The sequence below is a fragment of the Molossus molossus genome, unplaced genomic scaffold (genome assembly GCF_014108415.1).
Source record: "Molossus molossus isolate mMolMol1 unplaced genomic scaffold, mMolMol1.p scaffold_m16_p_4, whole genome shotgun sequence".
NCBI classification, from domain to species: Eukaryota; Metazoa; Chordata; class Mammalia; order Chiroptera; family Molossidae; genus Molossus; species Molossus molossus.
In genome coordinates, this window is record NW_023425377.1 from 47,427,418 (window position 1) to 47,453,924 (window position 26,507).

The 26,507-nt window shown below is 41.5% G+C and overlaps 1 protein-coding gene, 1 non-coding gene and 1 pseudogene across 18 annotated transcripts in view; 1 reads left to right on the top strand and 2 right to left on the bottom strand.

Moving 5' to 3' along the window:
* The window catches only part of ZNF346 (zinc finger protein 346), a 65,224-nt gene that overhangs the window by 14,825 nt on the left and 23,892 nt on the right, over positions 1–26,507 (top strand). For 13 of the 17 annotated variants that reach the window (XM_036282331.1, XM_036282327.1, XM_036239581.1 and 10 more), the window contains exons 2-5: positions 16,280–16,383; positions 16,922–17,014; positions 19,429–19,573; positions 23,528–23,761. In XM_036282331.1, coding sequence (XP_036138224.1) covers positions 16,280–16,383; positions 16,922–17,014; positions 19,429–19,573; positions 23,528–23,761 — 576 coding nt within the window. Of the gene's footprint in view, positions 1–14,234; positions 14,276–16,279; positions 16,384–16,921; positions 17,015–19,428; positions 19,574–23,527; positions 23,762–26,507 lie in introns of those variants that run through there. The other 4 variants (XM_036282321.1, XM_036282324.1, XM_036282328.1 and 1 more) reach the window with 3 other exon arrangements.
* Positions 6,855–7,165, bottom strand: LOC118616389 (annotated as a pseudogene).
* On the bottom strand, positions 7,986–8,111 carry LOC118616657. Its single transcript, XR_004956642.1, has one exon. It is a non-coding gene; the product is annotated as a small nucleolar RNA SNORD22 (small nucleolar RNA).

Here is a 26,507-nt window from a genome sequence, read left to right on the forward strand (position 1 = left end):
TGAGTCCGATATGTCGGTGCGCGGGCCCTTTAAGGAGCTGCCTGGGGCTCTGTCCACGTCAGCTTCCCTGAGCCTCAGTTCCTGCTGGTTTTTCCAGCCAGAAGTTATGGGGACTTCTCTTCCTGGTACTGGAACCCTGAGCCGGGCACCTGGTGTGGGACAGGGACCCCTTAGTCCTCAGGAAGGACCTTCCCAGCCGAGGTATCCTCCTGATTTTTATCCGACACACGTGGGTGTGGGACCAGCCTGTCCACCTCCGCCCCTCCTACCAGTCTGGATGTGACTGCTGCTTTAATTTTGTAGTTGTAGGACTTTCAGTCAGCTTGATATCAGGCAGTTTTGAATGATGGTTGTTTTGTAGTTTAGTTGTAACTTTGATGTGGTTGTGGGAGGATGCTGTACCGTATTTAAATATGCCGCCATCTTTTTAATTGTCCCTCTGTTTCTTTTTTCATTGTTCTGTAGTTTTCTGCAAATAGGTCCTTTACTTCTTTGGTTAAGTTTATTCCTAGGTATCTTTAATTTTTTTGCCGTGATGGTAAATGGGATTTTTTTTTCAGTATCTGTTTCTGTGAGTTGGTGTATAAGAATGCCATCGATTTCTTGACATGAATTTTGTATCCTGCTACTTTGCCAATTCATTTATTAAGTCTAGTAGATTTTTGATGGAGTCTTTAGGGTTTTCTCTGTATAATATCAAGTCATATGCAAATAATGACAGTTGCACTTCCTCCTTTCCAATTTGGATCCCTTTTATTTTTTCTTCCTTTCTGATTGCTGTGGCTAAGACTTCCAGTACTATGTTAAAAAAGAGTGATGAAAGTGGGCATCCCTGTCTTGTTCCTGTTCCTTTTTTTTTTTTTTCTTGCTCTTTTTTTTTTTTTTTTTTTTACTCACCCGAGGACATTTTTCCATTTTTTGTTCAGGTAGAGTGGGAGGGAGAGAGAGGAACAGAGAGAGAGAGAAACATCGATGTGAAAGGAACACATCGAGTGGCTGCCACCCGCACAACCGACCAGGGCCGGGGACAAACTGCAGCCGAGGTACATGCCCTTAGCGGAAACCGAACCCGGGTCTCTCGGGACCGCAGGCCGACGCTCTAACCGCTGAACCAAACCGGCCAGGGCTTGTTCCTGTTCTTAAGGGAAGTGCCTTTATATTCTGCCCATTAAGTATGATGTTGGCTGTAGGTCTTTCATATATGGCCTTTATAATGCCGAGATATGATCCCTCTATTCCCACATTGCTGAACATTTTTATTAGGAATGGATGCTGTATTTTGTCAAATGCTTTTCAGCATCTATTGATATGATCATGTGGTTTTTATTCTTCATTTTATTTATGTGGTGTATTACATTTATTGATTTGCGAATATTGTACCAGCCTTGCATCCCTGGGATGAATCCCACTTGGTCATGGTGAATAATTTTTTTGATGTATTTTTTGATGGATCTGATTTGTTAGTATTTTGTTCAGGATTTTGGCATCTATGTTCATCAGGGATATTGGCCTGTAGTTTTCTTTCTTTGTCGTGTCTTATTCTGGTTTTGGAATTAGAATTATGCTGGCCTCATAAAACGAGTTTGGAAGTCTTCCTTGTTGAATTTTTTGAAATAGTTTGAGGAGAATGGGTGTTAGTTCTTCTTTGAATGTTTGGTAAAACTCCCCCATGAAGCCATCCAGGCCTGGGCTTTTGTTTGCTTGGAGAGTCTTGATTACCTCTTCAATTTCCTTAGTTGTTATTGGTCTGTTCAAGTTTTCTATCTCTTCCCGGTCCAGTTTTGGGAGGATATGTGTTTCTAGAAATTTGTCCATTTCACTTAGATTGTCGAATATGTTGCCATTTAATCGTTCATAGTAGCTGTTAACGATCTTTTGTATTTATGTGGTGTCAGTTGTTACTTCTCCCCTTTCATTTCTGATTTTGTGTATTTGGGTTCTCTCTCTGTTTCTTGGTGAGTCTAGCTAAGGGTCCATCAATCTTGTTTATCTTTTCGAAAACCAGCTCTTTGTTTCATTGATCCTTTGAATTGCTTTTTGGTCTCTATGTCATTTATTTCTGCTCTGATCTTTAGTATTTCCTTCCTTCTACTGGCTCTGGGGTTTTCTTTTTGTTTGCTTTCTAGTTCTTTAAGTTGTGAGATTAGATAGTCTATTAGAAATTTTTCTTGTTTCTTGAGGTAGGCCTGTAGTGCTATGAACTTCCCTCTCAGAACTGCTTTCACTGCATCCCATAGATTTTGTGCTGTTGTGTGTTCATTTTCATTGTTTTCCAGGAAGTTTTTAATTTCTTCCCTGATGTCCTTGGTAACCCATTCATTGTTTAATAACATGCTATTTAGCCTCCATGTGTTCAAATGTCTTTGCATGTTCTTGTTGCAGTTGATTTCTAATTTCATGCCATTGTGATCTGAGAAGATGCTTGATATGATTTCAGTCTTCTTGAACTTGTAGAGATTTAGTTTGTGCCCTATCATGTGCTCTGTCTTTAAGAATGTCCCATATGCACTTGAGAAGAATGTGAATTCTATAGTTTTGGGGTGTAATTCTTTGTAGATATCTATTAAATCCATTTGGTCTAGTGCTTCATTTAGAGTCTCTGTTTCCTTGCTAATTTTTTGTTTAGAGGATCTATCCAGTGATGTCAGCGGAGTGTTGAAGTCCCTTGATATGATTTTATTGCTGTTGATTTCTCCTTTGAAGTCCTCCAGAAGATTTTTAATATATTTTGGTGCTCCTATATTGGGTGCATATATGTTTATCAAGGTTATATCTTCCTGTTGGATAGAACCTTTCTATATTATGTAGTGGCCTTCATTGTCTCTAGTTATGACCTTTATTTTGAAATCTATTTTATCAGATATGAGTATTGCTACCCCAGCTTTTTTTTTGCTTTCTGTTTGCTTGGAAGATTTTTTTTCCATCCCTTCACTTTCAACCTATGTGAGTCTTTTGTTGTGAGGTGGGTCGCTTGGAAGCAACATATAGATGAGTCATGCTTTCTTATCCATTTAGCTACTGTGTCTTTTGATTGAGTATTTAATCCTTTTACAATTAAGATTATTAATAATATGTACTTATTTATTGCCATTTTTGTTTAGTGTCGTTCTATTTTTCTTCCTATTTCTTGTTCTAATTACAGCAGTCCTTTCAACATTTCTTGCAGTGCTTGTTTGGAGCTAATGTATTCCCTCAGCCTTTTTTTTTTGTCTGGGAAGCTCTTTATTTGACCTCCTATTTTGAATGACAGCCTTGCTGGGTAGAATAGTCTTGGATTCAGATTCTTGTTTTTTATGACCTTGATTACCTCATGCCACTCCTTTCTGGCATGTATTGTTTCTGTTGAGAAGTCAGCTGATAGCCTTATGGAGGTTCCTTTATAGGTAACCTGTTGCTTATCTCTTGCTACTTTTAGGATTCTCTCTGTCTTTAATTTTTGGCATTTTGATTACTCTGTGTCTTGATGTGGGCCTGTTTGGGTTTTTCTTACTTGGGGCTCTCTGTGTTTCTTGAACTTGAATGCCTTCTTCCTTCACCAAATTAGGGAAGTTTTCTGCCACTATTTCTTCAAATATATTCTCTAACCCTTGCTCATTTTCTTCTTCGGGGACTTCTGTGATGTGAATATTATTATGTTTCCATTTGTCCCACAGTTTTCTTAAGCTGTCTTCCTGTTTTTTAATTGTTTTTTTCCTTTTGGTTTTCTGATTTGTTGATTTTCTTCTACCCTGTCTTCTAATTCACTGATCTGGTCCTCAGCTTCCTCTACTCTGCTGTTTAGACCTTCCAATGTGTTCTTTATTTCTGATATGTCATTCTTGATTTCTTCTTGGTGGTTTTTAATTTCCAATTGGTCAATTTTCAACAGTTCTATGTCTTTACTCATGGTGTGGAGCTTTCTCAAGATCAGGGCTCTGAATTCTAGCTCTGTTAACTTGCTTAATTGCTCCACATTTATCTCATCTTCGGTAGAGGTCTCTTGTTTTTTCATTTGGCATTTGTTTTTTTGTTTCACCATTTTGGCTATCACAGTGAGCTTTGGAGCCTGCCAAATTTTCCCTGTGGTTGTTGGTGTTCTGCTGTTTGTGGCTACCTCTCCTGGGTTTGGATTAGTGAGGGAGGACCCATGTTAAACACCATTGTCAACTCTTACTTTCCTGGGCAGAGTTGCAAGCCCAGGAATGGTTGAGTTATACTGCAGCTTTTTGCCTGGAGGCTATCAGTAGTGGTTACTTGAAGAGCCTTAGCTTCTCAGTTGAATGAAAAACTCCCTCAGGTGCTCAGTGTAAGGGGATTTTCCGAGGGTGGAGCAGATGCTGGTTTTTAATGAGCCTCAATTTGCATTTCAATTGCCCACCTGGGTGGGGTTGGATATCCGAGGGAGGGGCTACCGCCTCTCCCCAGAACCCTGGGAAGGAGTAAGATGGCCACCGTTCTCTGTGGCTGTAACTCAGCAAAAGTTCTGAGCGCCCTCCAAATCCCGAATGTCCCCACACAGTTCCTGTCCATTCCACCCTCCCTCTGCCACAGCTCAAGGTGAGGAGCTGTGGTTATTTTAGCATCTGTCCTGGCTCTGCACTGTGGAGCCGCTTGGGAGTGTAATCCCAAGGGTGCTGCTCACAGCTAAGGTTACTGCTGTCCGTGGGCTCCCAGCCTCCCTCTTGCACCTCAGCAATCCTACCAGGATCGAGTCAGTATCCCTGGTTATATGGTCCTCACAAGCTGCTTTTCTGTTGCTTTTTCCTGATGATTTGTCTGTATTTTAGTTGTAATTCCAGTTTGGTCCTGGGAGACGGTCAGTGTAGCTTCCATTCACTGTGCCGCCATTTTGGAATCCTCCAAACTTGTCATTTTCTTAAATACATTTATCTATTTATTGAAATCCTGTTTCCAGGCGTATCCTCTGTTTGGCTCAAATTGATTTTTATAGAAGTTCTCTAAAGCTTTGGACATTCTTAGTTAGCAGGGTTTAAGCAGGGGAGTGACTGGTCTGGTATTTGCCTTAGGATCATTCAGCCTGCTGTGCGGGCAGTGAAACCTCTGGTCACCTTGGAGTTGGTGCAGGGAGTCCTGGGCCATGTGGGGGCACTCAGGAGTCAGTCCACATGCCCCCCAAGTCTTGTGGATCTACTATGGGGGTCAGGAATGCCCATATGAATAGCGAGCCACCAGCACATGCATTTTATTTCTGCTGTAAAGACCTCAAACCAGTCCTGGCCGGTTTGGCTCAGCGGTTAGAGCGTCAGCCTGCGGTCCACAGAGACCCGGGTTCGGTTCCCGCTAAGGGCATGTACCTTGGCTGCAGTTTGTCCCCAGCCCTGGTTGGGTCGTGTGGGTGGCGGCCACTCGATGTGTCCCTTTCACATCAATGTTTCTCTCTCTTCCTCTCTCTCCTTCCCGCTCTATCTGAGTGAAAAATGGAAAAATGTCCTCGGGTGAGGATTAAAAAAAATAAAAAAATAAATAAAAATATTAAAAAAAAAAAAAAAAAAAGACCTCAAACCACGTGCTCTGGGAACAACATGACTTTTCCCCTCTTTCAGAGGACCTGGGCTCCCATCCACCAGTCACCTCTTGCTGGTTTATAAGGCATCTTTGACATGTACCTGTTTGTGCCTTAGTTTCTCCACCTGTCAAAAAGAAGGGCTATCTGTCTAGCCCACGGGTGATAGATACCCCAAGCCTCCACTTGTGCACTTTGGGCAAGTTGAATGGCAGGGACAGCAGCTGAGCCATGCTGCTAGGCACATACTGGCCCCCGGGCACCCATTACTTTTTTTTTTCTTTATTGATTTTTAGAGAGAGAGAGGAAAGGAGAGGGAGAGAGAGACAGAAACATCAATGAGAAAGAACATAGATTGGCCGCCTCCTGTGCGCCCCCTACTGGGGATCGAGCCCACAACCTGGGCATGTGCCCCGACCAGGAATTGAATCAGCAACCTCTGAGTGCATGGGTCGACGCTCAACCACTGTGCCACACCAGCTGGGCACCCCTTACTTTTTGATGCAATTGTAAATGGAATTTTTGTCTTAGTTTCCCTTTCAGATAGGTCATTGTTTGTATATATAAATGCAATCGATTTCTGAACATTTCTTTTGTATCCTACTACTTTAATGAATTGATTTATCAGTTCTAGTAGTTTTTTGGTGGAATTTTTTTTTTCCTCTTTCAAAGGAGTTATTTGCTACAGAATTATTTTGTTTGAGCTCACGAACAAGAGGAACTCGGGATTTATGTGTTTAACGTATTTTGCTCACTGCTTTATTCTTACAAGTGCTTTATTCATACAAAAAAAAATATTCTTTTTCCAGCATTTGACATGTCTAAAAGAGGTTAGGAAAAGTTAGAATATAGGTGTCTAAAAAAACCCTAAACATTTAAAAATGTCTCACTTAGGTACTGAGTAGAAATCACATTCATCAGCAAAAAGAACATTTTAGGTCAAAAATACTGATTTTGACAACTCCAGGTCCTGACCTAGACTTGACTGGTGAGGATTCCAGTCAAGAAGAGAATGTTAGGAGAGAAGCCATTCCATTGGCCAATTCTAGCATGTGACCTACCTGCTGGCTTGTGAAGTTTTATAAATCTCTTAGACCCAAACCTCCTGGTTCTCTGATGCCGATTATCTTAACCTAATTCTCAATGCTTTTTTAGACAAAAAAAATTTTCCCTACAAGATCACACACTTAAATATGTGTTGCTTGTGGATATATACAGAGAAACCAAATATTTATGTGAATTAACAATTTAGCAACGGAGCTGTGAATCTCTGGATGACTATGTAAGCTGTAAGAAAAGTCTCACTGGCCCTACACTTGTGTGCACACCAGAGGTGGCCACCCAGGCAAGGTCAATGTGAAGAGGGTGTGAACCCCAGCAGCAGCTCAGTAGGTTTAAACCATTACTCATATGCCTCCAGCTCTTCTACCAAACCAGCTAGTTTTTCCATCCAAGCAACTTGCTTCAGTGAGGACAACACCTCATAGCTGAAAACAGATTCACTGAGGAATCTCTCAGAGTCATCTTCTAATACCTCCCCAGCTCTTTGGGGTAGGTGAAAAGGACTTTCCATGGTGGGGCAAGGTCTGAGACTGAAACCAAATCCAGTGATAGAATTCTAATGACCCCCCCAGCTAAGAAGGTCAATGAAGAGGCAGACATTTCCTTTCTAGTTAAAATCTCACTTCACTCAGAGGTTTTGGTGCTTTCCCCTAAAGCCCCACTCCCAGGGCATTAGCTGGAGCTGCTGCACAGACAACGATGAGGACAGCAGTGTCTAAAGTTTTATTTATTGATTTTAGAGAAGAGGGAGAGGGAGAGAAACATCGATTTGTTACTCCAATTATTAATGCATTCATTGGTTGATTCTTTTATGTGCCCTTGCTGGGGATTGAACCCATAACCTTGACATATGGGAATGATGCACCAACAAATTGAGCTATCAGGCCAGGGCTGGTGGAATCTTTAGGGTTCTTTAAATATGTCTTTTTATTGATTTTTTTTTTTTTGTAGGGGGAGAGAGATACACACATCCATGTTACAGAGAAACATTAATTGGTTGCCTCCAGCCTGCCCTCTACTGGGGATCAAGCCCAAAACCTGAGCATATGCCCTGACTGGGAATCAAACTCTAGGATCTCTCAGTCCATGGGACTACACTCAATCCACTGAGCCACACTGGCTGGGCTTTAGGGTTCTCATGTCATCTGCAAATAATGACAGTTTTACTTCTTCCTTTCTCTGTGGATGCCTTTTTTTTTTTTTTAAATACACAATCGTTTATTTCTGAAGAGTGAAATTATTATCTGCAAATTTGAACAATTAGATTGTACAAGAAATTGATTGAAAATTCCTTCTTTATGTCTTCCCAGAGTTGTATTCCATTATACATGCTTAGTTCTTTCCTCAGACCTGGAAAAGAGCATGCGATTTTTCAAAAAGGGATTTATTCTTCCCTTCCCCATGTTTAGAAACCCTAATGATCCCTCAGACAGTCACTTCTGGAACAAACTTTCCTCTTCTCCCCCAGCCAGCCCCAGTGGGTTCACCTTTACAGGCTCTGGAACTAGGACAGAGGGTAAGACATGTGAATGTTTCCTCTCTGGGATGTGGATGCCTTTTATTTCTTCTTTTTGTCTGATTCAAGTGTCTGGGACTTCAAGTACTATGTTGAATAGGAGTGGTGGAAGCAGACATCCTTGCCTTGTTTCTGATCTTAAGGGAAATGCTTTTAGTTTTTTCCTGTTGAATATGATGTTAGCTGTGGGTTTGTCATATATGGCCTTCATTATGTTGAGGTATGTTTTCTCTGTTTCCACTTTATTGAGAGTTTTTATCATAAATGGATGCTAGCTTTTGTCAAATGTTGTTTTTTTAATTTTCACCTGAGGACATTTTTGCATTTATCTTCAGATAGAGTGAGAGGGAAAGAGGGAGAAAGAGAGAGAGAGAAATACCAATATGAGAGAGACACACCAAGTGGTTGCCACCCACACGACAGGGCCGGGGACAAACTGCAACTGAGGTATGTGCGCTTAGCAGGAACTGAACCTGGGCCCTCTGGTCTGTGGGCTGATACTCTAACCGCTGAGCCAAACCAACCAAGGCTCAAATGCTTTTTTTGCATCTATTGGTGATCATGTGATTTTTTTATCTTTATTGTTGAATGATCATATGATTATTTTTCTTTTTGTCAGTCCTCACCCAAGGATATTTTGTTTATTGATTTTTAGACAGAGTGGAAGGGAGGGAGGGAGGGAGAGAGAGAGAAAAACATCGATGTAAGAGAGACATATCACCTGGTTGCCTCCCACATGACCCCAACCAGGGCCAGTGATTGAACCTGCAACCCAGGTATGTGCCCTTGATTGGGAATTGAACCCACCATGACCCTTCAGTCCACAGGCTGACGCTCTAACCACTGAACAAACAGGGCCTCTCTGGTCTGTGGGCCGACGCTCATAGTATTTTTGTTTTTATGCATTATATTTATGTGGTGCTTGCAGATATTGTACCAACCTGGTATCCCCGGAATAAATCCCACTTAATCATGGTACATGATCTTTTTAATGTATTGCCGAATTCAGTTTGCTAATATTTTGTTGAGGTTTTTTTGCATCTATGTTCATCAGGGATATTGGCCTATAATTTTCTTCTTCTGTAATGTTTTTATCTAATTTTCGAATTAGAATAATGCTGGCCTCATAAAATGAGTTTGGGAGTCTTCCCTCCTCTTGACTTTTTTGGAATAGTTTGAGAAGGATAACTTTTAGTTCTTTGAATGTTTGGTAAAATTTTTCTGTGAAGCCATCCAGTCCAGGACTTTTGTCTGTTCAGAGTTTTTTTTAATACTGCTTCAGTTTCACTAGTTGTATTCTGTCTATTCAGATTCTCTGATTCTTCCTAATTCTGTTTTGGAAGATTGTATATTCCTAGGAATTTATCCATTTCTTCCAGATTGTCCAATTTGTTGGCATATATGTTTGTAATGTTTCCTTATAATCCTTGTATTTCTGTGGTGTCATTTATTACTTCGTTTTCATTTTCCTGATTCTTTCCTTTGCCTTTTAAATCTGCTGTTGAGTTCCTCTCCTGAATTTTTTATTTCATGTTTGTTTTTGTTTGTTGTTTTTTGTTTTTGTTTTTTTGTTAATCCTTACCTGAGGATATTTTTCTTTTTCTTTTTTTATCCTCACCTGAGAACTTTTTCCATTTTTTGTACAGATAGAGTGGGAGGGAGAGAGAGAGAGAGAAACATCGACGTGAAAGGGACACATCGAGTGGCTGCCACCCGCACGACCAACCAGGGCCGGGGACAAACTGCAACCGAAGTATGTGCCCTTAGTGGGAACCGAACCTGGGTCTCTCCGTACCGCAGGCCGAGGCTCTAACCGCTGAGCAAAACCGGCCAGGGCGAGGATATTTTTCCATTGATGTTTTTTTAGATAGAGTGGAAGGGAGGGAGGGAGGGGGAGAGAGAGAGAGAGAGAGAAAGAGAGAAACATTGATGTGAGACACATCGGTTAGTTTTCTCCCACACAACTGGGGCCAGCGATTGAATCTGCAACCTAGGTACATGCCCTTGACTAGGAATTGAACTAGTGAACCTTTGGTCCGCAGGCTGACACTCTTAACTGCTGAGCCAAACCAGCCAGGGCTATTTTCATGGTTTATTTATTTATTTTTTTTATCCTCACCTGAGGACATTTTTCCATTTTGTGTTCAGATAGAGTGGGAGGGAGAGAGAGGAAGAGAAAGAGAGAGAGAAACATCAACGTGAAAGGGACACATCGAGTGGCTGCCACCCGCACAACCCAACCAGGGCCAGGGACAATCTGCAACTGAGGTACACGCCCTTAGCGGAAACCAAACCCGGGTCTCTCTGAACTGCAGGCCGACGCTCTAACCACTGAGCCAAACTGGCCAGGGCTATTTTCATGTTTTTATTGCATTCATTATTTCATTTTAGCTCAACTCTGTTTTTATGCAATTATAAATAGGAAACTTTTTAGCAACACATCATCAGTGTCCTTACATTTGCTTTCTTTGTGCCTTTTTCATATAATGAAAATTTGAGCTTTTCAAGACCATCAGCAATATGGATTCACAAAGCAGAAGTAGTAAGGCTAAGAGACTTTAATGAGGCTAACTGTTCACTTCATTCTTATAGACCACCCTGCCTGTTAGAGTATACTGCATAACCAGTCTAACCCACAGTTCAGTTAGATCCAGCCTCCTTTTCTTAGGACCTTTTGTTGTCTGTTGCTTTCTAACTATAGCTGTACCTAGAAACCCACTACCTCTACTAACCATAATAAGCAGGGTAGTAAATAGGTTTGATCTCTCTATAAGGACCAACTCCAGTCAATTGATTAATTTCTGTAGAGCTGAAATGAAAATTCTAAGGCCATATCTAGGCCCAGGAATAGCAAGTCAGTATAAATTAACAATGTTCACCTATCAGTTGGAATATAGGAGTTTAGTCACAGAATAACCAGCCATCCTAGCCCTAAGTCATCCTAGGTCAACCTAAGGCACCTTAAGTCACCCAAAGATAGTTAGTTGTAGCTCTGATTGAAGTATCATCGTTTTGTTTCTCAGACACTACTTCCCCTAAATTTCTTAACTTTATGAGTTATCTTGCTTTCCCACACCATATCTTTCTGCCCCTACTTCACTGACCCTGTGAAAATTCACCCTGAACTTCATACTCTGGATCTCTTATCCTCTGCCCCATACATCTTTTGTCTCTTTCATATTGATGTTTCTCTCTCCCCTTCCCTCTTGCTCCCCATCCTTCCTTTTCTACCACTCTCTAAAAATCAGTGGAAAAAATATCCTCGGGTGAAGATTAATAACAGCAACAACAAAAGAAACATTAGCCAGATCTTGTTGCTTTTCATTGCATGAAGAATAAAGTCCATAGTTTATATCATGACTTATGAGGCCTTATATTTATTCATGATCTGGTAGTTTTCACACTGTCTCTGCAACTGTATTTCCTACTACTTTGCTCTCTTTGCCATATCGTAGCCACCCTGTCCTTCTCTCCATTCCTTGAACATGGTAAATTCATTTCTGCCTCACTGACTTGGCACTGTCTCAGGCTAGAACACTTTCCTCCAGACCTTCTTGTCTAGAGGCTGATGCTTCCTAGAATGGTTTTTACTAACATACTGTTTGTTTTCGTAGCATTTCTCACTCTGTCACTATCTTGCTTTTTTATTTACTTTATTTTTCTTAGTTGTTGATATGGCCCCAGTGTGAAATCCAGTCCTGGCACATAGAAGGCATTCTGAATATATGTTTATGCACTGTGTGAGTGTATTCTCTGAAGCCAGAGAGGTGCATTACAGTCATTCGGCAGGGATTCACCAAGCCCCTACTTTAGGTCAGGTATTATACTAGATCCTAGGGATACAAAGTCATAAATGACATGGACCCTTCCCTGTTTAGTCTTTGGGAGTCTGATTCTGAACATCCTTGAAAAGGAACCCTATCTCCTTTAACAAAACAAAATCCAGCATCTCCAGGCATGAAAGGGATGGCTGAACTCTGACTCCTGGACAACTTTTTTTTTTTAATATATTTTCTTTACTAGTTTTTAGAGAGAGATGAAGGGAGAAGGAGAGAGAGATAGAAACACCAATGAGATAGAACATCGATTGGCCACCTTCTGCATGCCCTCCACCAGGGATTGGGCCCACAACCTGGGCATGTGCCCTGACCAGGAATCGAACCGGTGACCTCTTGGTGCATGGGTCGATGCTCAACCACTGAGCCACACCAGCTGCGCTTAAATATGCTTTTATTGATATTTTGAGAGAGAGAGATAGAAACAGCAATGTGAGAGAGAAACATTGATCACTTGCCTCCTGCACACCCCCCACTGGAGATTGAGCCTGTAACCCAGGCATGTACCCTTACCGGGGATCTAACCGGGACCTCTCAGTCCATGGGATAATGCTCAAGCCACTGAGCCACATTGGCCAGTAAATATTCTAGTCTTTTAATAAATAAACCCCGCCCTGCTGGTGTGGCTCACTGGTTGAGAGTCAACCCATGCACCAAGAGGTCGCTGGTTCAATTCCTGGTCAGGGTACATGCCCCAGGTTGTGGGCCAAATACCCACTGGGGGGCTTGCAGGAAGCAGCCAATTGATGTTCTTTTTTATTGATGATTCTGTCTCTCCCTCTCCTCTAAAATCAATAAAGAAAAAAATATTTTAAAAATATATATATAATTTTCTACCCAATTCTGTGTGTACCATTATACCAATGTAAATTTAAATCATTAGAATGCTATTGATCTTCTAGTGGAACAAATTTGAAGGTTGCTTTATTTTATTTATTTATTTTTTTAATGATTTTCTGTACTCTTCATCATCAGGTTTGTTTGTTTTTTTTTTATCCTCACCCGAGGACAGTTTTGGATATTTTGTTCAGATAGAGTGGAAGGGGGAGAGAGAGAGAGAGAGAGAGAGAAACATCGATGTGAAAGGGACACATTGAGTAGTTGCCACCTGCACAGCCCAACCAGGGCCGGGGACAAACTGCAACTGAGGTACGTGCCCTTAGCGGGAACTGAATCCGGATCTCTCGGGACCGCAGGCCGACACTCTAACCGCTGAGCCAAACCGGCCAGGGCTGTGTTTTTTTGTTTTTTTTTTATCCTCACCGGAGGACATTTTCCCATTCTTTGTTCAGATATAGCGGGAGGGAGAGAGAGGAGGAGAGAGAGAGAAACATCAACATAAAAGGGACACATTGAGTGGTCACCACCCACACGACCCAACCAAAGCCGGGGACAAACTGCAGCCGAGGTACATGCCCTTAGCAGGAACCAAACCCGGGTCTCTCTGGACCATAGGCCGACACTCTTACTGCTGAGCCAAACCAGCCAGGGCTCATCGTCAGGTTTTTATTTTTTTATTTTTATCTTCACCCAAGGACATTTTTGCATTTATCTTCAGACAGAGCGGGAGGGAGAGAGGGAGGAAGAGAGAGAGAGAAACATCGACATGAGAGAGACACATTGAGTAGTTGCCACCCACACGACCCCAGCTGGGGCTGGGGACAAACTGCAACCAAGGTACGTGCCCTTAGCAGGAACCGAACCTGGGATTCTCTGATCCTCGGGCCGACGCTCTTACCGCTGAGCCAAACCAGCCAGGGTGAATGTTGCTTTATTTTTTATTTGTATTAAAAAAATTTGTTTTCTTTATTGGTTTTAGAGAGAGAGGAAGGAAAAGGGAGAGAGAGATAGAAACATCGATGAGAGAGAACATTGATTGTCTGCCTCCTGCATGCCCCAGGTGGACCCAGTCCACAACCTGGGCATGTGCCCTGACTAGGAATCGAACCAGCGACCTCTTGGTGCATGGGTCGACTTTCAACCACTGAGCCACACTGGCTGGGCTACTTTATTTTTTATTTTTATTGTTGAAAGTATTACAGATGTCCCCCCATTGACACCTTCCTCCCCGGTCTCACCCTCCTCTTTCTTTCCCCAGTCTAATGTCCATTGGTTGTGTAGTTGCTTTATTCTTATTTTTTTATTAAAAAAAAACATTTTTTTTATTGATTTTAGAGAGGGAGGGGGAAGGAAAGAGAAATAGAAACATCGATGAAAGAACATTGATTGGCCACCTCCTGCATGTCCCCCACTGGCGATTTGGCCCATAATCTGGGCACGTGCCCTGACCAGGAATTGAACCGGCAGCGACTTCTTGGTGCACGAGTCTATGCTCAACCACTGAGCCACACTAGCCGGGCAAGTTTGCTTAATTTTTAATTCCACAGAAAATGTTCCACAAATAATAAGATACAGAATGTATTATTATAATAATTTTTTTAAAAGAACAGTGAGAAAATGATTCCCTTTTCAAATCTTTCAATCCTTTCAGTTCTGCCAGGGAAGAAGTCTCAGTTGGGTGGTACCCTGTCTTAACACCTCTCTTCCCAGTTGCTGCTCTCTTACTCTTTTTAGGAAGAGCTCCAAGCCATTGGTGCCAGTATCTGGCTAGAATTCTTTCATTTTTATTGCTATCTATTTAAGTTTGTGATCTAAAGATTTCCTTTTAAAAGAATTTATTTGGGCCTGGCCAGGGTTGCTCAGTGGTTGAGCATTGACCCATGCACCAAGAGGTTGCCGGTTTGATTCTGGGTCAGGGCACATACCCAGGTTGGGGGCTAAATCCCCAGTCGGGGTGCATGCAGGAGGTGGCCAATCAATGTTCTCTCTCATTGATGTTTCCATCTTTCTCTCCTTCATTCCTCTCTCTCTCAAAATCAATAAAGATTAAATTAAAAGAATTTGCTTGGGCCCTGGCCGGTTTAGCTCAGCGGTTAGAGCTTCAGCCTGTGGTCCAGAGAGACCCGGGTTTGATTCCCGCTAAGGGCATGTACCTCAGTTGCAGTTTGTCCCCGGCCCTGGTTGGGTTGTGCGGGTGGCAACCACTCGATGTGTCCCTTTCACATCGAAGTTTCTCTCTTTCTCCCTCCCACTCTATCTGAACAAAAAATGAAAAAATGTCCTCGGGTAAGGATTTAAAAAAAAAAAAAAATTTGCTTGGTCCTGGCCAGTTTTGGTCAGTGGTTAGTGCGTCAGACTACAGACCGAAGAATCTCGGGTTTGATTCCTGGTAAAGGGCACGTATCTCGGTTACAGGTCAGATCCCTTGCCCTTGTCATGATCGTGCAGGAGGCAACCAATCAATGTGTCTCTCTCACATCGATGTTTCTCTCTCTCTCTCTCTCTTTCTCTCCCTTCTTCCCTCCCACTCTATATAAAAATCAATGGAAAAATATCCTCAGGTGAGGAGTTTTAAAAAATTTACTGTACAGCATAGTAACTGTAGTTAACAACTCTGTATTATCTATTTGAAAGTTGCTAAGAGAATAGATTGAAAAGTTTTCATAACAAGAAAAAATGTAACTGTGGTGACGGATGTTAACTAGACTTATTGTGATCATTTTGCAATATATACAAATATTGGGTCATTGTACACCTGAAATTAATATAATGTTATATGTCAATAATACCTCAGTTTAAAAAAAAAAAATTTTTTTTTAAGCCTCACTCAAGGATATTTTTCCATTTATTTTCAGAAAGAATGAGAGGGAGGGGTAGAGAGAAAGAAACACCAATGTGAGAGAGACACATCGATTGGTTGCCTCCCACACAACTCCGGCCGGGGCTGGGGTTGAACCGCAATCAAGGTACATACCTTTGACTGGAATCAAACCCACAACTCTGGTCCATGGGCCAACACTCAGAACTGGCCAGGGCTCAGTTAAAAAATTTTTTTAGCAATTTATTTAGTAAATAAAGTTGACTTACATAAAATTATAAAGCAAGACCCAGCTGGTATGGCTCAGTTTGTTGAGCATCATCCTATATACCAGTAGTTCACTGGTTTGATTCCCCATCAGGGCACATGCCCGGGTTGCCAGCTTGACCGCCAATAGGGGGTGTGCAGGAGGCAGCCGATCAATGTTTCTCTCTCATTGATGTTTCTATCTCTTTTCCTCACCCTTCCTCTCTCTGAAATCGGTAAAGACATTTTTTAAAAAACTTTAAATTATAAAGTAAATAATACTCTAGATGGCGTAATAATATAACATGAGTCATGAAAGCAGTAGGGAAGAGTGACTGAGGTTTGCTAAGATAACAGTATGGCATTCCATTACTCAGAGCCTGCATTTGAGGTAGGGGTCAAAGACAGTGCTATTGAAGCAGATTTTTAACTTAGAGATTTTTTATTTTCCTCTCTAGTGGAGCACATGATCCAGAAGAACCAATGTCTCTTCACCAACACCCAGTGTAAGGTTTGCTGCGCCTTGCTCATTTCAGAATCTCAGAAGCTGGCACACTACCAGGTATGCCATAGTACCTATAGAATTGCTTTACTTTCCAGACCCATATCCAAGCCCCCACTGCTCTCTGGCTTGCACAGTGAAGTGTAATTCCTTTTTAGCCACCTAGACGTTGCCTCCATGTTGACTGTAACTTGAAGACTGACTTAATTTTTCCGAGTCCCACTTCTCCCATCTAAATCTTATAGCTTATATAGTAGAAAATATGCATTTTGGCTTTAAATGGACCAGAGTTTGACTCACAACTCTGCTGCTCCTCTTGGGCAAGAATCCTCACCATCTTCAGCCTCTAGTTCCTCATCTGTAAGATAGAGATGGTGATAATTTTCTCATAGCTTGTTGTGAAGATTAGATTTGACAGCATGTAAAGTGCCTTTCTTTAACAGAGTAGGAACTCAATAAACTAGGTTTCTTCCCACACCCTCTCCTGCTCAAAAGTTTTGTGAGAATGAATCAAGTGAAAATCTAGTAAGTGTTTTTGAGTTCCTTAGATATAAAATGGCATTTCACTATCTTTCATCTTTTTCATGGGTTCTTGCAGAGCAAAAAACATGCCAACAAAGTGAAGAGATACCTAGCAATCCATGGAATGGAGACATTAAAGGGGGAAACGAAGAAGCTAGATTCAGATCAGGTAATCCAGCTGTCATGTTGATACTGCTTGCTTCCTGATTAAGCCAGCAGGCAGGTTGGTTTGGTAAAAAGAGCTTTGAGTTAGACTGACTTGGCTTCAAATTCCAGCTCTGTCTTGTGACTTGGGCAAGTCTTATTACTTCCCTGAGCCTTGATTTCTTCCTCTATAAAAATGAGGATGCTAATATCAACTACATTTTAGGATTTTCCAATCTAAAATGAGGGAAGGAAAAAGCACCCAACACAGAGCCTGGCACAGAGTAGGAGCCCAGTAAATTGAGCCATTGCTATGCATTAACCACCCAGTGGTTTGATGGAATAGAATAAGAAGCTGCTAAATTCACTACTCAAGTAAACAAAATAGAAGGAAGCCAGGCTGCTTGCTTTCTTAAGATCAGGGTAAAGAGCTGAGTTCAGCACTTGAATGTTTTGAATAAATAAGTGGTAGGAACACTTTTCCAGATGCCTGCTCTGACAGAGATATAAACACATTTGTTTTTTGGCTTACAAATACTGTGGGAATTATACTGAAACAACCTCAGTCCCTCAGGGGTACCATAACGTTTGTTCCATAGGAGGCTGTGCAAGCATCATGGGATAAGAAGTCAGTAGACTAGGGCCCAGTATTAGTTCTGCAGCTTACTGGTTGGATGCTTTGGGTAAATCACTTAACCTCTGTATACTGCACCCATAAAATAGAGAGAGTAATTTCTACCTCTTAAGGGTATCTTGAGGTAAAATTTCAATTCCTAGTGGATACTCAATGAGTATACAAATTGTGCCTCCTATTATAGTGACCACGGGTTTGGAAGGGCCATGCTCATTCCTTCTCCAATTCACTAGGCTGATCCCCTATTTACCCTTCTTATGATTTAGAATGCAGAAAATCAGGATATAACCAATGTCACCCCAGTAAATTTAGTTAAAAATAAAAAGCCCTTGTTGGTGTGGCTCAGTTGTTTGGGTGTCATCCCATGCACTGAACTGTTTCTGGTTCAATTCCCGGTCAGAGCACATACCTGGGTTGCGGGCTTGATGGTAGTAAAGATAGTGCAGGAGGCAGCCAATCAGTGTTCCCTCTCACATGATGTTTCTTTCCCTCTCTCTTCCTCTCTCTCTAAAAATCAATTAAAAAAATATATATATATATATATATTTTTTTTTTTAAAGAAGAAATAAAAGAAAGGATCAACTCTGTGACTTTGAGCAAGTCACTTCACCTCTTCCTATTTCGGTTTCTTCAATTCAGGGTCACCCAGTAGTTCAAATAAGATCACAGGCTTGCCCTGGCCAGTTTTTCTCAGCGGTTAGAGCGTTGGCCCGTGGACCAGTGAGTCACGGGTTCGATTCCGGCCAAGGGCACTTACCTCGGTTGTGGTTCATCCTCAGCCCTGATCAGGTCATGCGGGAGGCAACCAGTTGATGTGGCTCTATCACATTGATGTTTCTCTTTGTCTCTCTCCTTCTCCCTCCCTCCCACTCTATCTGGTGATAAATGGAAAAAGTATCCTCAGGTGAGGAATGAAAAAAAAAAAAAAGATCACAGGCTTCTCCCCACCCCCCAATAAAGAATTATCCAACCCAAAATGTTGATAGTGCCAGGGTTTAAAATGCTGTCTTGCCCTGGCCAGGTAGTTGGTTAGAGCATCCTCTTGATACACCAAGGTTGTGGATTTGATCCCCAGTCAGGGTACATTCAAGAATCGACTATTGTGAATGCATAAATAGGTGGAACAGTAAATCAATATCTCTCTCTCTCTCTCTCCCCCCTCCCCTCCCCTCCCCCTTCCTCTCTCTAAAATCAGTAACTAAAAATAAAAAAATAAAACACAACGATCTATTTGTTCAACAAACCCTGAGCCTCTGCTGTGTGCCAGACTCCAGCAGGGTGCTAAGGATAGGAAACAAAAATGAGCCAAACAGTCCATGACCAAACATTCACAGAAAAATCTCTCAAGCTGTTACGCTCTCAGTTTAGGGTTACAAGCGATTTGCTATTTCATGCAGTCTGGGAGTAGGGAGGAGGAACAAAATTAATTCTTCCTGGAATACTCACACAAAGTGGCTTAATAATTATTTATTGAATTATTTTCTTGAGTAAAAGTCTCCCAGAAGAGGTGATATTTAATCTGGGCCTTAAAAAGCTAAGCAGACATGCTAGGCAGGAAAGAAGGGAAGATCATTCTAGGTAGCAAGAATGGACCAAGCAAAAAGCAAGAAAGCAACAGAGCATAAAGTGGGGAATGGTGAGTAGAGCCTGGGATGAGCTAGCTGGAGAAGAATCCAGAAAGGTAGGTTGGGGTAGTGTGCAAAGGGGGCCTTGAATGCCCATTCTCCTGTGGGCAGTGGGGAACCATTTAAGATTTTCTGGCTGGGCATTGACGTGATCAGACCTGTGTTCTTTCTCCCAACCAGAAGAGCAGCAGAAGCAAAGACAAGAACCAGTGCTGCCCCATCTGTAACATGACCTTTTCCTCCCCTGTTGTGGCCCAGTCGCACTACCTGGGGAAGACCCACGCAAAGAACTTAAAGCTGAAGCAGCAATCCACTAAGGTGGAAGGTACTGGTTTTCCTGAGTAGTGCTATATCGGGACCCCCCCACCCCATCCAATGTCAGGTGTTCCCAGAAATGTTCACTGGGGCTACAGACTTGAAGAGGTTGAACTGCTTTGGGGAGCTCTTAAAAATATTAAAGTAGAACCAGCTTCACTGAAATGCAGCCTCAGAGTTGTGCTCACCTAACCTCCCTTTGGTTACATCAGTTTTTCTCTGTAGAAGCTTCTTAGCCCAGAGCTTTTGTTCTGACTAATAATGTAACTCAGGAGTGCTAAAGTCCTCCAGGCCATGCACACGGTGAGAGCATTCTACTTCCTACCTCTCCCATTTAAATTTTTCCCTCCCAGCATCCACCTGCCCTTATTATCATGTGTTCCAAGTGGAAAGCTAAAACCTTGTCTTTTTTGTGTGCTCAGGTTATGCCCTGCTCACTTTTATCCTCAAACTTGCCTTTTCTCAAAACAGGGACTTGCCTTTCAAAGCTGAATACTTCAGTGCTGCCACTGTTGCCCAGCAAGCTGTGTTTGCAACTGCTATGAATTCATTCCCAGTATAGTGACTTCTAAAGTAGCCCCCTTTATCTTGTCACCACTGGGACCCTTGATTTCATCTCATTAACTCCTGACTTTCTGGGATTGTTTAACCTCTGCTAACTGAAGTTAGTCAAGAGTGAAAGTTCTTTGATCTTTTTTATTTTTCTTGGTAATTTTTTGCTTCTCTCCTCATTTTGGACCAAGAAGTAGATTATACTATCTATACTACTTACTGTCCTTTTTTATATTATTGTATTATCAAAACAAGACAACAATATTTTAGAAGACTTTGAGGATAGAGTAAAAAAATTACTTATAATTTACCCTCTTATCACATCCAAATCTAGTTATTCATGCTGCGAAACAATAGAATATGGCCTTTGAACTCACAGACACTCAGGTTTAAATCTTAGTGCTGCTATTTACCATCTATATGACTTGACTTTTTCATGCCTGAGTTTCCTCTCCTATAAAATGTAGATAATGCCTTCTACATCATAGGTTATGAGGATGAAATAATATATATATAAGGAACCTGGGACATGACAGATGCCCAGTAAATGACAGCTGCTATTGTTAGTATTATCACCATCATTAAGATGGCCAGTGAGTGCAATTCAGTAGTTGCCCATCAAATGCAGTAGGCTGGGCAGACATCCACCACCTGGAGCCTAGTACTACTACTAATTACTTTTGTTAAAGTCAGTGTTGGTACAATTCATGGTACCAAAAAGATTAAACATTAGGCCAAGAGAAACCAGCTTAAGAACAGAACTTGATAAGGTCACTCACTTATATTTATGTGGATTTATCTCTCCATAAATGGGAATATTCCCTGGAATATGCCTGGTCCCCAAAATTCCATATTCAAGAAGTTATTTTCCATATCCAGTTATGGCCTTTGCCACATGCATATATGTTTTTATATAGTTGTAATCATCATGCATATATCCTGCTTCTATTTTTAATATTGTAGTTTAGGCACATTTTCCTGTTATTACATGAGTTTATAACTATATTTCTGAAATTAAACATTTTTAATGTAAAAGTAGTACATGTTGTAGAAAATATGGAAAATATAGATAAGTGGAAAGAAAAAGTACCCATAATTTTAACATTCAGAGATAACCATTGTTAACATTTTGTAGTATAGTTTCTCGCATAATCTTTTGCTATTTGTATGTATGTATATCTATGTGTATATCTGTTTTATGTTTATCTAGGTCGAATCTATGTATATGTAATATAAACATAGAATACTTTAAATAATCTTATTTTTATAAAAACAATGCATATTCATGAATAATTCTAGTTCCAACAATGCAAAAGGTACAAAGAGGAAAGTAAAATTTCACCCAAATTCTGCCACCAAGAGAAAAACACTTAATATGTTGGTGACAAGTCAAAATACCAGTACACACATATAAAGTGTGTATGTATCTTTTATTATATTGTGTGTGCAGTTTTCTTTTATACTCTTTTCATTTTAATATAACATTTATATTTCCTCATATTATTAAAAACTTTTTTGCCCTGCCAGTGTGGCTCAGTGGTTGAGCATCGACCCATGCACCAAGAGGTCACCAGTTTGATTCCCTGTCAGGGCACTTGCCCAGTGGGGGCCATGCAGGAGGCAGCTGATCCATGTTGATATTTCTCTGTCATCGATGTTTCTTTTTCCTTCTCCCTTTCTCTCTCTCTCAAATCAATTTAAAAATAAGTAAATAAAAAAAAACTTTTTCATAAACATTTTAATGACTATAAAATATCTTATCATACCACATTTACCCATTCCTCTAATGTTTTCCCCTCTTCCCTTTTTGGTATCCATAAATAACTCTATAACAAACATTCATATAGAATACTCTTTCCATATTTCAAGCTATTTCCTGAGAGAAGACTCCCATAGTTCTCATTTTTATTGTATGTCCATTAAAAGTTTCTTTAACTTTACTTAACCATTTGCCTCTGATGCTTCTCTCCAGTATATTTTAAAGTATGACCTTTCTGTCAAGCATTATCTCTTTTCTGATGTCAAAAATATACATTCATTGTAGAAAAGGTAGAAAATAATTAAAAGCACCCTTTTACTTTATCTATGCTTTTGGTCTTTTATCTATACATCACCGGTATGTTTTTGTTGTTGTTTTACAGAACTGAGGACATAAAAAACAGATTTATGTATAACCTTTTCTTTTTAACTCAACACCACATGCCGAATATTTTCTCTTATTATTAAATATTCTGCAACATGTATATTACTTTTCAAGTGACTTGTTGAAACAGTGGCGAGAGAAAATCAATAACCAGAGAAATTGAGATTCCCTATACTGGAAAATCACTGGGAAAAGCCAGCAAGTTTCTTCTGGCTTGCTAAATATTCTCAAAACCTCCCTCACTGAAGTGGTACCAGAATGAAAGAGCACCTCGGCCACCTGTGAGTGCTGCTGAGCCCCAATCTCCTCAACCCTTGGTGGGGGTTCTAGGCCGTATTTTTAAAGCAGTGCTTGCTAGATCCACACCATTCCAGCCATGTGGCCTCATTAGTGAGTCACTGCATCCACTTTATATCAATGTGTTCATACTAGCCTTCGATTAACGGAATTTACTGACCAAAGCCAGGGATTTTTCTGAAGGTGAAAGCATGAACTGTAGTCTTAAGTCTCCTTTCCACATCAGCAGCCTGGCAGAGCAAAGAAGGCATGGTCTTTAGGATCACACAGACCTGGGTTCCACTTTAGCTGGGTGGTCTCGGGCAAGTCATTTCACCTGTGAGCCTTGGTTTTTCTGTTAACGTAGCAAAATGATACCTAACTCATGGAGCAGTTCTGAGGACCAAAGGAGAAAATATATGTACAAAACACATAACTAAATGTCAGTGTCATCCTCTTCTCCCCACCTCAGCCCAGAAGGCAGTGTTGCCCAAAAGGCTTCCCAGTATAGTTGCCTTTTCTAAATGACCCTGTAGGCCCTCAGAGCTTCAGCTTCTACATCTGCACATTGCCTCCCAGATTCCAGTATGCTATGGGTACTGTGAGGATGGGAATAAAACACCCAAACTTTTTATCCACTTACTGTGAAGTGCTGGGGAATTCTGAAGGATAAAAAAACTGCAAGCATGTCTGTAAGCATCTCTAGTCTGTTGTCATTTGACAACTTGATAACAGAAGTGCAGAACCTCCTCAGAATGAGAAAATCAGGATTCATGTGCCTAAAGTAGTTAAAGCTGTTGAACAGAGTAGCTGCCCCAAATCTTTGCAGCTTTCTTCATCAGAGAAGGCTTTCACTGTGTGATTCACACCAGCAGGGCCACATGTGCAAGTGTGATTAACTAGTGACCAGCCTTCATTTGCAGTCAGCATACTCAGAAGCCCTGGCACCTTCTGGGTTTTTTCATTGTCTCTGTTTGAACTCTCTCACCGCAGCTCTGTCGAAACGCCTTACAAACCCTTTCCTTGTGGCCTCCACCTTAGCCTTGCACCAGAATAGAGAGATGATAGACCCAGACAAGTTCTGCAGCCTCTGCCACGCGACTTTCAACGATCCTGTCATGGCTCAACAACATTACGTGGGCAAGAAACACAGGAAACAGGAGACCAAACTCAAACTCATGGCACATTATGGGCGACTGGCAGACCCTGCTATCACCGACTCATCAGGTAAGGAATTCTGAGGGGCCCCAGCTCACACCCATAGCTGGATCAGGATTGGACCACCAAGGCTATGCTTTTCCTCCTTAGATCTCTCAGGGCAGACATGGCAAACTCAAATGCCTACAGAAGCCAGATAGGAAATTTAAGTAAGGAAAAGAGCCAGGAGGGGATATGGTCCACTGAAGAGTGGCTTCTCCTAGCCAGCTCTAGCCAATTATTACCGTATCAGTTTTTCAAAAGAATCTAGAAGCCAGATTTGAATAAGAATTCTCCTTAGTGCCCTGGCCGGTTTGGCTCAGAGGATAGAGCATCAGCCGGCGGACCAGAGAGACCTGGGTTCAGTTCCCACTAAGAGCATGTACCTCGGTTGCAGTTTGTCCCCAGCCCTGGTTGAGGTCGTTTGGGTGGTAACCAGTTGATGGGTCTCTCTGGTGTCGATGTTTTTTTCTCTCTCTCTTACTCCCTCCCACTCTATCTGAAGATAAACGCAAAAATGTCTTCTGGTGAGGATTTAAAAAAAAAAGAATTCTCCTTATTTTTAAATGTGCAACTAAAAGTTTAAAACGTTAAACCCTGTTACAGACTGACAATCCCCATAAGAGGGGGTGGTAGGGAGAGATAAACCACAGAACTTATATACATGTATGCATGAACAATGGACATGGACAACAAAGCTGGGGACAGGTAGGGGTATCAGTGGGGGGAAATGAAGAAACATCTGTAACAAAAATAAATTTTTTTTAAAAAGTTAAAAATAAAAAGAATAAATAAATAAAATGTTAAACCCTGTGAGATTTGAGCCAAGGGCCACTACTTTGCAGCCTCTGATTTAAACTCCCTGTCGTCCACATTCCTTGTGTGAAGGTCTCAGCAACTGCCAGATTTTAGAGTGTCCCTAGGGCCTCTCCTTTTTCCAGCAGCTGAGGCCTACCTATATTCCTGGGATAACATGGTAAAGATCATTCTGACTCAGAATATTAGCTACTCCCTTGCCCTGCCAGTGTGGCTCAGTGGTTGAGCATCGAACCATGCACCAGGAGGCCTGCTGGTTCAGGACACGTGCCCCGGTTGTGGGCCAAATCACCAGTGGAGGGCATGCAGGAGGTGGCAGATTTTTGTTCTCCCTCATCGATGTTTCTATCTCCCTCTCCCTTCCTCTCTCTCTAAAAATCAATTTAAAAAAGGGGAAAAATTTTTTTTAATAAAAAAAGAATATTAACTACTCCCCAGACTTCAGGATGCCTGCTCATCAGCATCACAGAAGTGAACATTCACAAAAAGTTAGGAGCCCTTTTCATCACAGTAACTACTCACTGCCTATAGTAAGGGAGGGGAAGAGAAGAGAGATTATTTTTGCATTCAGCCAGTCATTATTTATTGAGCACCTACTGTGTTTCTTCACTGAGGTACAGTAGTGACCAAAACTGACACAATTCCTATCTCATGTAGCCTATGTGAACATTGGTGTTGATCCTCAGGGTTTCCTCCCCAGGCCATGTAGATCTAGCACCAGGTAGTCAACACTGAGGCCTTCATGGCATCCAGGTACCAACAACTTGGCCTCAGGGAAACTGCTCCTCAGTGTCATCTGTGCTCTTCCCATAGTGCTGGAGAGGTGAACACACAGATGTCTTAGATGTTCCAGAGCACATATGGGCAAGGGGAGGGATCATGGCTCTCTAACAACCCTCCCAACCCCAAGGCAGCTGTACAGCACAGGTTGTTCTTGGGCAATACTGACACAAATGAAAAGGATGTGAAGCAGTGGCTATAAAGCAAGGTGGGCAACTCTTGAGCAGGGTGCCAAGGATTGTTCCTCTAAAGCCATTGAAGAACCCCACTTTACAAACTTCTTCAAAATTGGAGGCCTGACCCATGTGGCTCAGTTGGTTGATCATAGTCCCATGCACCAAAAGGTTTGATTCCCCATCAGGGTACATGCCCAGGTTGCGGGCTCAATCCCCAGTAGGGGGTGTGTAGGAGGCAGCCAATTAATGTTCTGCTCTCACATTGATATTTCTTTTTCTTTCTCCTTCCCCCATCCTCTCTCACTAAAAATAAGTAAAAATAAAAATAAAATAAAGTAAGACAAATTTGGAAAGGGGTCGCTGATATTCACTTACCATTCCCACATACAGGCAGTGCCTTCCCTTTTAATAGGATCAGTTTTACCTACTGAGACTCTGGAAACCTCAGAACCAAATTTATTAGAACCCTGCTTCACAACATCCTCCTATTTTGGCCTGTGACTGATAGGAACAACATAACACCCAGCTGATATAACGCCAGGGTCTCTTGCAGCTTTGTTCTAGCTCCTGGTCCTCCTGGGGCCCTCCCCTGGTTATTCCTCATTATCTCTTGTCAACTGACAGAACTCAGGCATTGCAATATTTTGGGCTGCTTATCTTACCTTGTATTCATTCTGTTCTTTTATCTCAAGCCAAAGCCTTCTTTCTGTATCCACACTCCTCCATTTGTCTAAATTATATATGTAATCCTAGAACTGTAGTCCTGATCTTTTTTTTCTTGCTTAAGGCATCTGTTTTAAAGGTCAGCTAAAATCTTTCATGAGAACCTGGGCAAAGGAGTAGGGGCATCACATGCCCCTTTATATTAATATATACATTATAACTTAATCTCCACAGGATTCCTATAAATAGGCATGGTTTTCCCATTTCACAAATAAAATAGATGAGACTTAAAGTGACTTACTCAAGGACATACAGCTGATATGACCTGATGTTAATCAGTG